This window comes from Cetorhinus maximus, unplaced genomic scaffold (genome assembly GCF_964194155.1).
Source record: "Cetorhinus maximus unplaced genomic scaffold, sCetMax3.hap1.1 HAP1_SCAFFOLD_1633, whole genome shotgun sequence".
Taxonomy (NCBI): Eukaryota; Metazoa; Chordata; class Chondrichthyes; order Lamniformes; family Cetorhinidae; genus Cetorhinus; species Cetorhinus maximus.
In genome coordinates this window covers 21,822-37,273 of record NW_027597573.1, presented here as the reverse complement: position 1 = coordinate 37,273, position 15,452 = coordinate 21,822, and the positions used below count along the sequence as shown (strand labels likewise).

Sequence of the window (15,452 nt, the reverse complement as noted above, 5' to 3'; positions counted from 1 at the left end):
ACATGTTCAAGCCTTGCACCTTTTTTTTGAATTACCCGGGAGCTTCGGGACCCTATAGTCCCCCATTGCTTTTGTCATGACAACACTTGTGTCATGACAATGCCTTGGCCAGAGTCGACTTAACAACCAATCAGCACCCGTTTTCCCCTGTAGTATAAATTGTTTGGATTGTTTGAAATTTGGCATTTTTGCATTTGCCCTGGTGAGTGCAAGATGAAAAGCTTCAATGGCATATCTCCCTTTTCAGCAAGATTCAAGATCACAACCTTTTCATTAGCAGGCTCAAGGGGTCAGGGAGGAGTTGATTTTAAAAACCAATGGAAAGATTTCGCTCCGTTTTAATCAGTTTCTAAAAGAGACATTTTGAACCCAGAAACAGTGCGTCAGCCACAGCTCACTGGTTAACAGGGAGATTGTGGGTTTCAAGTCCCAGAGATTGGAGTACAACATAAAAACTAGGTTGACCTTTCCAGTGCAGTACTCAGGAAGTGCCATACTGTCAAAGGTACCATCTTTCAAACGAGATGTTAAACAGAGACCCCCATCTGCTCTCAGGTGGGACGCAAAAGATGCCACATAATTTTGAAGAATTATGATTAGTATACTATCCAAACATCACCAAATTAACTAGTCATTATGAAGAAGAGTCATACGGACTCAAAACATTAACTGTTTTTCTCTCCACAGATGTTAGACCTGCTGAGTTTTTCCAGCATTTTCTGTTTTTGTAACTAGTCATTATCACAGTTCCATAGTGGGGCCTTGCTGTGCACAAATTGGCTGCTGTTCATGATTGATTGAAGTGCTTTCGAGGTCAAAGTCATGAAAGGCAATATGTACTTGCAAGCCTCTTTTGCAAAAGTGCAACATTAGATCAAAGGTAAACAAAACACAGAATGCAGAATACTGCACCTTACATCTAACTGTACCTTGCATATCCAACATTGGCTGGATGAAAACTTATTGTGACTTCATACGGGCTGTACTGCAAGTACACGTTCGTATCAACAGTTAAGTCAGACTCCAGACTGCATCCACCTGGTACAGGATCTGCCAAGGCGAGTTGTAAGAAAGTTAGTGTAGGAAGAGTTGTCTCCCGACATATCTGTCTTAAATACACAATAGCACCATCAGATAGTGGGGAGAAATCTTGGATTTACCTAGTAAATTGTAGGGGCAGTTAGTAATAACCTAGTAAAGTTTTAGGAGCCTGCATTGTGGGCCCAAGTCTGCAGTGCGAGACTTGAATCCACAATTTTGACTCAGAAGCCAGGGTAAAAATGGTTGCTTGGTAGCACAGAACTAGAGTATTGCTGAAAGAGGCATGTTGGAGCTTTGTCTTACAATCATCAGGACAGACAAGAATGCCAAATTTGAGGGGGAGCAACAATTTATACTGTATGAGTAAAGGGTGCCGATTGGTCAAAGCATTGCCATGGCGAATGCACCAGGGAACATTGTCCCCCATGCTGCTGTTAATTTTTTTTTTAAAGAAAGGTGCAAGGCCTGGACATGTTCATTTTACCTCAGATTTTCAGCCTCTACAGTTTGAAATTGACTATTCTGGTTGCCAACGGAGGCTTGAAACATGTAGGGCTCCTGATAAGATTGCAAATCTAGCATTAAGATTACATCAATTCATGACAGGGAGCAGTTATATTTTGTCAGACTTAACAGTTTAAATAGATCAGCAAATAAGCAATTTAATAATTTACACAATGTAGATTGGGTTTTGTAACTGTCAAATTTCTACAGCAGCTACATGCATGAGAACAACTCAATTCAAAACAGGGGACTATAACGATCCTATTTCTCCAAACTAGGGCGTCTAAAGCCAGACCTTGCAGGAAAGATTAGGAAACACTTCTTACGCAAATGGCAGTAAAGTTTGGAACTCCCTTCCACATTTACTGCATAAAATAAGGGCACATGGTGTAGGGAGTAACATATGAGCATGGATAAAGGATTGGCTGGCTAACAGGAAGCAGAGCAGAGCATCGGCATAAACGAATCATTCTCAGACTGGCAAGCCGTAACTAGTGGAGTGCCACAGGAATCAGCGCTGGGCCCTTAACTATTTACAATCTATATCAATAACTTGAAAGGGACTGAATGTATTGTAGCTAAAATTTTCCAATGACACCAAAATAGGTAGGAAAGTAAGTTATCAAGAGGTAAAAAGTCTGCAAAGGGATATAGACAGGTTAAGTGAGTGGACAAACATTTGGCAGATGGAGTATAACATGGGTAAATGTGAATTTGCCCACATTGGCAGGATGAATAGAAAAGCAGCATACTATTTAAAATGGAGAGAAATTGCAGAACTGTGGTAGAGGGATCTGGGTGTCCTAGTACGTGAATCACAAAGTTAGTATGCAGGTACAGCAAGTGATTAAGATGACAAATAGAAATTTCTTTTATTGCAAGAGGAATGTAATATACAAGTAGGGAAGTTTTACTACAGCTGTACAGGGCCTTGAGATTACATCTGGAATAGTGTACACAGTTTTGGTCTCCATACAATCACTTTAGAAGGTCAGAGAACGTTCACAAGATGAAGGGGTCATCTTATGAAGAAATGCTAAAGAGGTTAGGACTATACCCATTGGAGTTTAAAGAATGAGAAGTGATCTTATTGAAACATACAAGATCCTGAGGAGTCTTGATAGGATGTTTCCCCTTGTGGGTGAGACTGAAAACTAGGGGACAAAGAGGTCTCCTTTTTAAAAAGGCAGAAATGAGGAGAAATCTTTCCTCCCAATGGGCCATTGTTGTGTGGAATTGTCTTCCCAGGAAGTAGTGGAGGTTGGGTCTTTGAATTTAAGGCAGAGTTAGACAGATTTTTGTTAGGCAAGGGAGTCAAGGGTTATGGGGGAGACAGGAAAAGTGGAGTGAGGCCACAACCAGATCAGCCATGTTATCGAATGGTGGAGTAGGCTGAAAGGGCCAAATGTCATGCTCAATTGAAATGCGAGTGACCGAGATTTTTGTTAGCCAAAAGCATCAAGCAATATGGGACAAGGCAAGTTTATGGAGTTAGGTCAGATCAGACTCTCATTGAATGTCAGTGGAACAGGCTCAAGGGGCTGAATGGCCTCCTCCTGTTCTTGCAATCACTTGGGAAAACAGCACATCTATTACATAGACTAGCTGCAGGTAAAAGTAAACAAGCTGTACTACAAATTTTGTTGAGGGAATATAGTTGCTATTGATCTGGTTTAAAACTGGTCAAAGACCTAGATTTTTGGGTGTATGATGAATTGACCAAATATTTCCCTCATTTGAGAGGAAGTAGTAACAACTCTATGCAAAGGAGGATGTAAAGAAACATCTGGGGTGTCAGTATACATACATCCCAACATCACTGGTTGAAGCTTTGGACAGTGCTGACCCAAGCTTTGCTTGGAAGCAGCTTGGGGTACCTCTGCTGCACATGCCCCTTTCCCATCAATCCAATCATCAAGATTTGCCACCTGCTCCAGCCCCAAGCCCACCTCCAATCTCCTTCAGCACGAGAAATACCTCACTCTCCTGACAGCATTTGAACACGATTGATTATTCAACTTCCCTCAAGCCCCATGCTGATGTAAACTCTCTCTCTCTCTCTCTCTGTCGGATCCAGTGCCCTGGTTTGTGGGGGTTAAAGGATCCTGGATGTATGCTTGTTTCAGGGTGACCAAGTTGGTACCAAGACAGAGAAGGTCAGTAGACTGTTCTTAGAAGAAACGCACTATTTATTTACAAAACAAACTCAGCAGCTACACTTGTGCTCACAACTCAAAACTGTCTTAATTCTTCAGACTCCAACCCGAGGTAGCTCACGCTACTCTGCTATTGGGTATCAAGATCTTACATTACAACATTTGTCTTAAAAAGGTATCTTACACCTCAGATTACTACACTTTCCCTCAAATACTGACCCCTTGCTAAAACCACCATCCACCCCCTCAAAAATTCACCCCAACTCTGGTCTGCACAAACCACCCAATATCGGTGCTCCTCTTTCTCACCATTTCTATCCTGCCCTGCCTAAACAGATATGGCCCAAAATCAATGACATTGAGACTCATCATGGTGAAGGTCACTTCCTCATCCTCTTAGATCGGTCTGCAGCTTCTGATATGGTCAAACACTAGCGTCAAGCTCAGTGGGACCAAGCTCACTTGGTTGCACTCTCACCAATAACAATCCTAGCCAGAGTTTGTAGTACTCTTCCCCTCAGTCAAGAGGTTCAGGGATCAAGCCCCATTTGACACTTGAGCAAATCCAGGCTGATTCAGAGGGAGTGCTGCACCGTTGGAAAGGTGTCTTTCAGATGAGATGTTAAACCAAGACCCTGTTTGCTCTTGGCTGAATGTAGGATCCACTGAATGCAAGATCCCACAACTATATGAAAGAGGCACATGGAGCTCATGGTGGTTTCTTGGCCATCATTTACCCCTCAACACGTAAAGAGATCGCATTGTTTGCAGGATATTGCCATTTACAAAACAAACTGTGTTGCCTACATATTGGCATTCTGGAAGGTGCTTTATTAAATGCAAAGTCTTTCCAGCATCTCTGGTAATGGTTTCTCTTCACCATACACAGATATCAAGTATTTCCAACTCCCTCCCCAGAATCTGTTTTCCACTCCCTCCCTCCATCAACCAACCACTGGCCCTTGCAACATTATCCACAGGCTGAGACTCAGCTCCCACATGGATGCTTACAGCCAGTTCCATCACACCATCTCAATCATCTGTCCAACATTCAACCTGGACTAAGCACCAATTTCCTTTGGTGCCAGCCAGGAAGACTAAAGACACGGCTTTTAGACTGCACTGCAAACTCCATACCCCAGCCACAATCTCAGATGGAGCCACACTCCTTGTAACTTCATTGTCCTATTTGACCCGTGCTCAGCTTGACCTCATCCTCTTAAACTACCAACATAATTTACTTCCAATCCATCTCCACCCCAGCAGCCTCAGTCATCTTATACTGTACCTGGGGTCACCTCCAGACTAATATTCCAGTTTTCTAATAGTGAGCTTCTTATCCTTCACTAGCTCATTCAAAGGTCAGTTGTCTTTTATTTTTTCATGGGATGTGGGTATCACTGGCTAGGCAGCATTTATTGCCCCTCCCCAATTGCCCTTCAGGTGGTGAACTGCAGTCCATGCATAGATGCACTCAAGTGCTGTTACGAAGGGAGTTCCAAGATGGTGACCCAGCGACAGTGAAGGAATGGCGATACAGTTCCAAGTCAGGGTGATGTGTGGCTTGGAGGGGAACATGCAGATGGCAGTGTTCCTATGCATCTGTTGCCCTTGTCCTTCTAGGTAGTAGAGGTCATGAGGTTGGAAGATGTTGTTGCAGGAGGCTTGATGAGTTGCTGCAGTGCATCTTATAGGTGGTACACACTGCTGCTACTGTGCGTCAGCAGAGGGAGTGAATGTGGTACACACCGCTGCTACTGTGCATCAGTGGAGGGAGTGAATGTTGAAGGAGGTGGATAGGGTGCCAACCAAGCAGGCAGCTTTGTTCTGGATGGTGTCGAGCTTCTTGAGTGTCATGGAGCTGCACTCATCCAGGCAAGTGTATTTCATCACACTCCTGATGTGTGCCTTGGAGATGTGGACTGGCTTTCAGTCAGGTGGTGAGTTATGCACCACAGCATTTTCAGCCTCTGACCTATTTTTGTAGCCAAAGTATATGGCTAGTCCAGTTAACTGGGTCAATGTCTATATTAGGTCCCACTCTCTCTCAATGGCATTTAAAATTCTAATTTTGTTTAAATTAACAGCTTCTCACCATCCTCATTTCTTTTCAAGCCATACAATTTACTATAAGAACTCTGCATTCCTCCAACTCTGGTCATTTGTTTATCCCCCAATTCCCATTGTCCCCATTGGTGGTTATGCCTCCAAAATCTGGTTTCAGGTTTGGAAATTTCTCCCTAAACTTCACACCTCCTTTGTTGAAATCCTTCTGAAAACTTAATGCTTTAGCCAAGCTTTTTGGCATCACTATCATCCTTATTTAGCACCCATTATTTGGATGGTTACACTTGGAGCACTTTGGGACCTTTTTTTACATTAACTTACATTTACTGTTGAATGTGTTCAGGAAGCAGGTTATAAATTGTGCCAATTTCTTGGTCTCTTTTTAAAGCCAGCCAACTTTCAAGCCAAGTTATTTCAAAGATCCGCATGATTGTCATGGAGAGAATTGCACTTATTCTCAGAACTGTTCAATAACTTGTGTCATTTTTAATTTTAAATCTGAATGCACAGAATGATTCCTTCACAGCTCCATTTCAGACCTTTAGAAACAGACACCAGCAAATATAGACGCAGTATAATGTGGATAAATGTGAGGTTCTCCATTTTGGTAGCAAAAACAGGAAGGCAGATTATCTGAATGGCTATAAATTGAGAGAGGGGATGTGCAATGAGACCTGGGTGTCCTCGTACACCAGTCACTGAAGGTAAGCATGCAGGTGCAGCAGGTGGTAAAGGCAGCAAATGGTATGTTGGCCTTTATAGCCAGAGGATTCAAGTACAGGAGCAGGGATGTCTTGCTGCAATTATACAGGGTCTTGGTGAGACCACACCTGGAATATTGTGTGTAGTTTTGGTCTCCTTATCTGAGGGAGTGCAGCGAAGGTTTACCAGACTGATTCCTAGGATGGCAGGACTGACATATGAGGAGAGATTGAGTCGGTTAGGATTATATTCGCTGGAGTTCAGAAGAATGAGGCGGGGATCTCAGAAACCTGTAAAATTCTAACGGACTAGACAGGGTAGATGCAGGAAGGATGTTCCCGATGGTGGGGGAAGTCCAGAACCAGGGGTCATAGTCTGAGGATATGGGGTAGATCATTTAGGACTGAGATGAGGAGAAATTTCTTCACCCAGAGAACGGTGAGCCTGTGGAACCACAAAATATAGTTGAGGCCAAAACATTGTAAGTTTTCAAGAAGGAGTTAGATATAGCTCTTGGGGCGAAAGGGATCAAAGGATATGGGGAGAAAGCGAGAGCAGGCTATTGAGTTGGATGATCAGCCATGATCATAATGAATGGCGGAGCAGGCTCGAAGGGCCGATTGGCCTACTTTGTAGAAAATGTAAACTTTACAAAAAAGTAAAAGAAAATCTGATTAGTTTGTGGGAATTAAAATTCATTAGCCAACACATGCCAAGAATATAAAAAGTAACAGGGATGGGGATGGGAGGGATCCATGACTCATTTAAAATACAAAAACATTCTACAGAAGAATGGGGCAGCCCAACCTTTCGCTTTGTATGGGAGAATGACAGACGTTGCAGAGACATTTTCAGTCAGCGATCGTAGGTGCCACATCGATGCATTTTCCTCTGGCTTTAGACTTAGCAACAAGCCCGGATCTTGACCAATCGTTGACGTTCTTCCTGTGGGAATCTGAAAACATGGAAATTAAAGTTTCAATAACTGGGAGTAGGGAAAACATAAAACCTCAACGGATGAACAAGTTAAGAAATTATCCAAACTTCTGGCTCCACAGCAGGAGGAGAAATGTTCATATTCTTTTATCTATGATTGTAAAGAAAATACCTCCTCCAAATTGTTTGAAAGCAATTTTCCAACAGTTTGTTAATACCAAAATAATGCAGAACAAAAAACAAAATACCAGAAATATTCAGATTTGGCAGCATCTGAGGAGAGAGAAACAGTTAACATTTCAAATCAATGACCTTCCATCAGAACTGAGGAAAGGTCACCAGCCCGAGACAATAATGGTTTCTCTTTCCAGAGATGCTACCAAACCTGCTGAGTATTTCCAGCGTTTTAACTTTAGACCAATTGGTTAAAGACCATTAAATACAATTAATACCATTTAAATTGACTTTTAAAAAAGTAACAATCAGAAAACCTGGTTGATAAATTAATTGGCCAGCAACCTCAGGGAGGCCAAAGGTCAACTACTTTAGTCCTGCCAACACACATCTGACAAGAGTTCAAGAGCTTCAAGCACAAATCCACACTTCATTTATTTCCTTTAACAATACCTAAAGCTTTTTTTAAAATGTGCAATTTGATTCAAGAAAATTTCTGCTTCACACATGCAAAGTTGTTCTGCCTTAAAATTAAGCTTTCAATCAAATTAACATGGCTTGGCTGGACACAAGAACAGCCATGAACCAAACTGGTGTTAAAAAGAACTTTGCAAGTCTTAAAATAGTAGATATACTTATAGAATGAACGTGTTCAAGATTAGCAAATCAGTCACTGATCAAGAGGTGGTGGTGGAGTTACAAAATATTTTTGCCTTTACCAAAGTTAAATGTTCTGCACAAGACGACTAATTAGTGATTCGTACTACCCACGTTACAAATGACTATACTTCAAATAAAACTACGTTAGCTATAAAGCACTTTGGGATGTCAGTGGTTATGAAAAGCACGATAGAAATGCACGTTTGTGGTTTTTATTCCTGCCTGTGGGAAAGTCAGGTTTTTAAAGTTACTACATGGCTGACACAAATGGTGTGACTCAACACCCGATAGTGACAGATACAGAAGCAGAGCTGGCAGATTGAACATCTCAACGCTGGCTGACATTTACAGGTTTCAAACAATTGCCAACTGATGCAACATGTTCGAACTGACAATTCAGTGCTTCCCCGGGGCGGAAGGGAATTTGAAAACAAGGTTGAGACCTTTTTAAAAAAAAAGGTTTGAGGCGTTGCTGAATCAGAAGCCAGTGTAGATTTACCAAGTACAGGGAGGGGGTGAAAAAAAACATCAATGGGACTGGATTCAGACAGAGCTTTGTATATGTAACATTGAAGGTGTTCAGGGTTAAAAGGGTTAATATAAGACTGAAGAAACAGTATTGCTTGTGTGGGGCATCAAGGGGTCCGAGCAAAACTGGAGTCAATGGGAATCAGGAGGAAAACTCTCCGCTGGTTGGAGTCATACCTAGCACAAAAGGAAGATGGTTGTGGTTGTTGGAGGTCAGTCATCTCAGCTCCAGGACATCACTGCAGGAGTTCCTCAGGGTAGTGTCCTCAGCCCAACCATCTTCAGCTACTTCAATGGCCTTCTCTCCATCATAAGGTCAGAAGTGGGGACGTTCGCTTATGATTGCAAAATGTTCAGCACCATTCGCGACTCCTCAGATACTGAAGCAGTCCATGTTCAAATGCAGCAAGACCTGGACAATATCCTGGTTTGGGCTGACAAGTGGCAAGTAACATTCGCGCCACACAAGTGTCAGGCAATGACCATCCCCAACGAGAATCTAACCACCATGCCTTGACATTCAATGGCATTACCATTGCTGTGTGCACCATCTACAAGATGCACTGCAGGAATTCACCAAGGCTCCTCAGGCAGAACCTTCCAAACCCACAACTGCTACCATCTAGAAAGACAAGGGCAGCAGATAGATGGGAACACCACCACCTGGATGTTCCCCTCCAAGTCACACACCATCCCGACTTGGAAATATATCGCCGTTCCTTCACTGTCACTGGGTCAAAATCCTGGAACTCCCTCCCCAACAGTACTGTGGGTGTACCTATACCACATGGACTGCAGCGGTTCAAGGTGGAAGCTCACCATCACCTTCTCAAGGGCAATTAGGGATGGGCAATAAATGCTGGTATAGCCAGCAATGCGCACACCCTATAAAATGAACTAAAAAAAAAAATCTTGTGAAAGTTGTGTGAAGAACCTATTTTTGGGAAAATTTGAAGGACATTAAGTTTTCAACATTCTTCCTCCTGAGTTATTTTTGAAAGTTTTATATTAATTCGGGCTGTGAATATGCCATTGTTTACGAAACCACGAGTCAAGATAGACATTAGGGGGGAACACCCAGAGGGAAGAAATACTTTGGATATCTAAGTTAAAGAAAGACCTGCTTTCCACCCCCCCCCTCCCCCCACAATTATGGGATGTGGGCATCACTGGCTAGGCCAGCATTTATTGCCCACCCATAATTGCCAGGCCAAAAAGACTGCATTCGTTGCTCCCAATGCGGTCTCCTCTACATTGGAGACACCAAACGTAAACTGGGCGACCGCTTTGCAGAACACCTGCGGTCTGTCCGCAAGAAAGACCCAAACCTCCCTGTTGCTTGCCATTTTAACACTCCACCCTGCTCTCATGCCCACGTGTCTGTCCGTGGCCTGCTGCATTGTTCCAGTGAAGCCCAACGCAAACTGGAGGAACAGCACCTCATCTTCCGACTAGGCACTTTACAGCCTTCCAGGCTGAATATTGAATTCAATAACTTTAGATCTTGAACTCCCTCGTCCACCCACCCCCTTTTTCTTCCCCCTCCCTTTTGTTTTTTCTAATAATTTATATAGATTTTTCTTTTCCCACCTATTTCCATTATTTTTAAATCTATACCTGTAATGCCCTGTCAGTCTTTCCACCCCACCCCCACTAGAGCTGTACCTTGAGTGTCCTGCCATCCATTCTTAATTAGCACATTTTCTTAGATAATATCACCACCTTCAACACCTCTTTGATCCTTTTGTCTGTGACATCTTTTGATTATCTGCTCCTATCACTGCTTGCTTGTCCTACAACCACCGCCCCCCCACCTTAAACCAGCTTATATTTCACCCCTCTCCTATTTTTACTTAGTTCTGTTGAAGGGTCATGAGGACTCGAAACGTCAACTCTTCTTCACCGCCGATGCTGCCAGACCTGCTGAGTTTTTCCCAGGTAATTCTGTTTTTGTTTTGGATTTCCAGCATCCGCAGTAGTTTTTTGTTTTTAAAAAGACTCTTGATTGGTTAAAAACACCTGGACTGGGAGAAGTATTCTTTAAACATCTTAGTCTTTAAAACTCTCAGTCAGAGTGTGCATGGATATGCCTCAGAAGCAGGCTGCCAGAAAAGACTTCTCTCCCTGCCCCACATTTGTGTTAAACTTTCCTCAGAAACATCTCATCAGGATAACTTTGAGAGTTCAAAGGTTGTGATAAGCAAGAGAGTCACCAAGGTCAGTTTCACCAAAAAATCTGTCTGAAGGAACTTCCAGATCAGAATTCTGTTAGATCAACAAAGTTGAGATCGCTTCAAACTTTATCCTTTTTAAAAAGCATTCGCGTACTCCAGCCTCTGCAGGTGACTATGTTTGTTTTGTCCTGTTTGTGTTCCAGAGTGTATGGTGGTTCGAATAGCTGTTTTTTTTTTAAAAAGACTATCAAAGACTAACCAGCTTTCTTTCAGTAAACAAAAATAGATCAGAAAACAAACTACTTACTAAAAAACAAGTTGTACATTAACTAGTTTAAACTGTAGTTTAGAAGTGTAACTTCCACAAATCGTTACACTTCTAAACTACAGCTTGTACGTTAACCAGTTTAACTTGTTTTTAATAAGTAGCTTGTTTTCCGATAAAATCAATTTTTTTGTTTACTGAAAGGCAGCTGCTTAGTCTTTGATACTGTTATTCCCAGCATAAAAAAAAGGTAAACAACTGGCCAGTTTTGTGGGAAAATTAAACATTTAAACTATTACTACAGCCTGTAGAGAAGTGGGGCTAGAATTAATTGCGCACTCCTCCCATCACAGTCTGTAACAGCAGTCACAAGACTGGTGGTAGTCTGGATGGAGAAAGCTCATGGCTTGGATCAGAGATGACATACTGGTCTTGTACATCTGTAAATAGTTATATTCTACAATACACAGTTATTGTTCAAACATGTCTGTCTCAACCTATTCCTTAATCAATCACAAGCATGGCAGCAGCAAAGGCCCATGATATCTCCTGAAGATCAAAATGTGAAGTAGGTTTATAGTCCGACTTGGAAAAAAAAAGCCAAACTGAAGACTCTGGTAAAACAGTTGCGGGGTGGGGGGGGTGTTGAAGAACTCCATTGCAGATGTGGAAGTTGAGAGGCGGAGAAGAAAATCGACTATTCAGCGTCCCAAGAACGCCACCTTAGCACGTAGAGGCCCATCAAAAATCCTAATCCAGCAGCAGAGTCAAGAGAACCTGGGGACGATCGAGGAAGGGTGATTAAACCTTAAAATAAATGCTTAAAAACTTTCAATTCAGACTCCGTAACCATGCAACATGGGGGAAAGAGGTAATTTTTTTTTAAAAGAGCACAACTTAAAACACACCGCAGCCCGAGCCTGGATTTGGTGCCGTAACATGTGGTTGAATCGAGGGGAAAAAAAGTTCAAAGTCGGCCATTAAAAAAAATCAATTCCCCAAAAGGCAAAAGTAGTAACGGCCCTAAATAAATCAACTATTTTTAAACTTCAAAGAAATGGCTCAGTAACCACATGATGCATCAGTGAAACCCCAATCGGCGCCAGAAAACCTCATTGCTGCAGTTTTATACAATTAAAGCAAGCCTCAGAGCTGAAAACAGCAAATGGCTTCTGAATGTAATCTGACTTTGGGCATATGGAAGGGCCAGGCCAGGCACAGAATTGGACACTATGGAGGGAGAGATTAAGATACAGAATTGTATCAGGCTTAAACAATAAAACAGAGGCTGAACAAGTCAATACTTTATTGTACTCAGTTGGTGCAATTGCTGATGTGGTAGCAAGGCTTTAAATAAATCAGACAAATTTTAAGACATCATAAATTTGATTATTTAACCTACAGAGTAAAAAAATATTGGAAAAAGCAACATTTAATAAAATGGCCCAGAAACCTGGTGAATCAGAACATACATCAATGACCTGCATTGATTGGCTGAAGTTTGTCAACGTGGTGATCTCAAGTCTGAGGTGATGTGGGACTGCATCATGGTTGGGATAACTGACTACACCCCTTTCTGACCTGGTTTAATCCAAAGATTTAATACAATGAAGCCCATCAGTGTTATAGAGCCACATCAAAATGGTGCAAACAAGCCAGAGTACAAAACATTTCCACTGATAGCACAGCTCATTAAATAACAAAATGCAAAAGACACCTCAGGGCAAAAAGGCCATATGGAATCAAAACTCAAGACGCAGTAAACCATGACAGCGCAGCGACGCCAAAAAGCCCCTCAGGCACAAACAGTGTCCTGCAGATTCTGCAGAATGCTTCCATTGTAAGGGGGTTGGACACTTTGGAAAGATGTGCAGATCAAAAACCTCTAGACAGAGGATCACAAGTGAATCTCCATACACAAAACCCTCAATGGAGGTAGAGGAGTCTCACCACAAGGAGCAACAATGCTTCCTGGGCAAAGTTAAAGATCCCAGATATACCTCCTGGAATGCAGGCATGTGTCAATGGGCATATCACTTAATTTTAAATTGGGCACAGGGGCAAGTGTGACAGTCCAATAAAGAATCACAGCTAGCAAACATCTGGCTGCAGACAACTGAAACATTATATAGCCCGGGAGAGATCAGACTACCAGTTATAGACAAGCTTCAAGAATCACTCCAATGTGAGAGCAATTACACAGGAGACGCTATGTGATTCACAATCAGACAGAGATGCCAGTGTTGCCCTCAACCTCAAGATAGTGAAGATGTCAAGGAACAGAATCAACATCCTCAAATGGATGACCTTGACTGGGGTTGCAGTACTTTTGCTGAGGCAGATAATCCAATTACTTTCCAAAAACATTCCAAGGGGATGGAAAGTAACCGCTCACTGAAGGAGACACCCAGATGATGGGAGATGCTGGGTATAATGCCACGCTCATCTATCAATGCTGACCACTTAGTAAGTGCACCTACATCTACCCATCCACCAGAACTGGTGGCCCAGGATGCAGAGAAAATGAGCTACAAGAACCACCAAACCAGGCGATGTCCACCCCTTCCATGTTATGAATCACCACGAAAATGGTGATCTTCCTACCACATCAGGATTATTGCAATTGGAGAAACGGCAAGACATCAAAGGCCCTCAGTTTCCAGTCTTGCCTACAATTACCTTAGGAGACCACAATCCAGGATTCCCCAAAACTTCAAGAACCAGTGGTTACAAGGAGTCATCATTCCAAGGGGGGGGTGGGGGGGGAGGAGGAAAATCAGCAGACAAAATGGTTAAAGGGAACCAGCGTCAACTCAATGAAAAAGACAGGGAACAGTCATCATAAAGCAAGGGATAAACCCACAACATCTGACCACGAGGGGGAAACCTATAGATGGAGTAAAGTACAACAGCAAAGAAATGAAGAGGATAAGTCTAGATCCAATAAGAAAACCTTCCATCATACATTTGGGTTAAGCAATTGTTGGAACTCAAGCCAACAATACACCAGATAGCTGTTCTTCAGTGGAAGCTGCAGTAAATCAAAACAAGGAAGTCAAAAGGTGAGACAACCAATCCTCCAAGATTCAAAAGAACACAATCAATCAGGGAAAGTCATTAAACCTCCAGACCATTTTAACCTGTGAAGTTAGAGACTGGGTGGGCTGGTGTGGGGAGAAGGGGGTAGTGTGTAAATATAAATGTCAATATATTTGGATAAAGACTGTTAGGGTGTTCAGGACTGAAAGGATTCATGTGGGACTGGAGAAATAGTACCACCCACATGATGTGAAGATGTCACATAACTAGGAGTGGTCTGCATGGAGAACACATGGCTTAAACTGAAAACTATTTACAGATGTACAAGTAGGTCATGTTCAACAATAAATATTGTAGAGACTATGCTTTGAACCTATTCCTTAGCCAATCACAACCAACACACTATAACAGCATTATAAACACAGCAGTGTTGAGGGGCAGGGGGCTGGTTATAGAAAGAGAGGTGGCAATTAAAACATTATATTGAACTACCTATCCAAGCTACAGAACAAGTTTGAAAGCAATGGGAAGTTGAATTCAGTACACATTTAAAACCAAATCACATACCTTATAAAAAAATAGAAGTGTATTAAGATATTTGGTGTGCACTTGAATGATGATGAATGCTACGTCCTCCGGAATGTTCCACAAAAAGGCATCAAATGTCTTGTTCTTGACTAATACTATTTCTTGAAATCTTCCAAGTTTAAATTCAATTCGATCTGCACAGGGGGAGAATTACATGTAACTACACCACTTGGACTACAGACAGAAACTCAGAAACTGTTCATATAGCATCTTCACCACCTCATGACACGTCATTGCTTTACAAACAGTGACATCCTTTTCAATTAAAGTCATAGTAATGTAATAAGCATAACAAACAATCGAGCAGGAATTAACCAGAATCTGTTTTATCAGTTGGTGGAGGGATAAATATTGGCTAGGAGACCAGGGAGAACTCCTGCAAAAGTGCCATTGGATATTTTATCTCCATTCAGAGAAGGCAGACAGGACCATGTTTAACATTTTATACAAATGAGACTAGTAACAGTGCAGCACTCCCCCAGTACTACAGCAGAGTCTTAAATGGTGATCCTGTACTTCAACTGATCAAGTTCCATAAGTTATGGTCTAGTCAACATTTATCCCTTAACCAACATTAGATTAGATCAGATCATCTGGTCATCACATTGTGGTTTGTGG

General features: G+C 42.1%; 1 protein-coding gene across 3 annotated transcripts in view; it reads right to left on the bottom strand.

Annotated features, from left to right (window-relative positions):
- tm7sf3 (transmembrane 7 superfamily member 3) overlaps nucleotides 1–15,452 on the bottom strand; it is a 56,199-nt gene that overhangs the window by 20,226 nt on the left and 20,521 nt on the right. For 2 of the 3 annotated variants that reach the window (XM_078536891.1, XM_078536889.1), the window contains exons 2-4: nucleotides 14,814–14,968; nucleotides 7,278–7,425; nucleotides 930–1,050 (exon numbers count right to left, since the gene is read on the bottom strand). In XM_078536891.1, the coding sequence (XP_078393017.1) occupies nucleotides 930–1,050; nucleotides 7,278–7,425; nucleotides 14,814–14,968 (424 nt within the window). The remainder of the gene's footprint in view (nucleotides 1–929; nucleotides 1,051–7,277; nucleotides 7,426–14,813; nucleotides 14,969–15,452) is intronic. The other variant, XM_078536892.1, reaches the window with a different exon arrangement.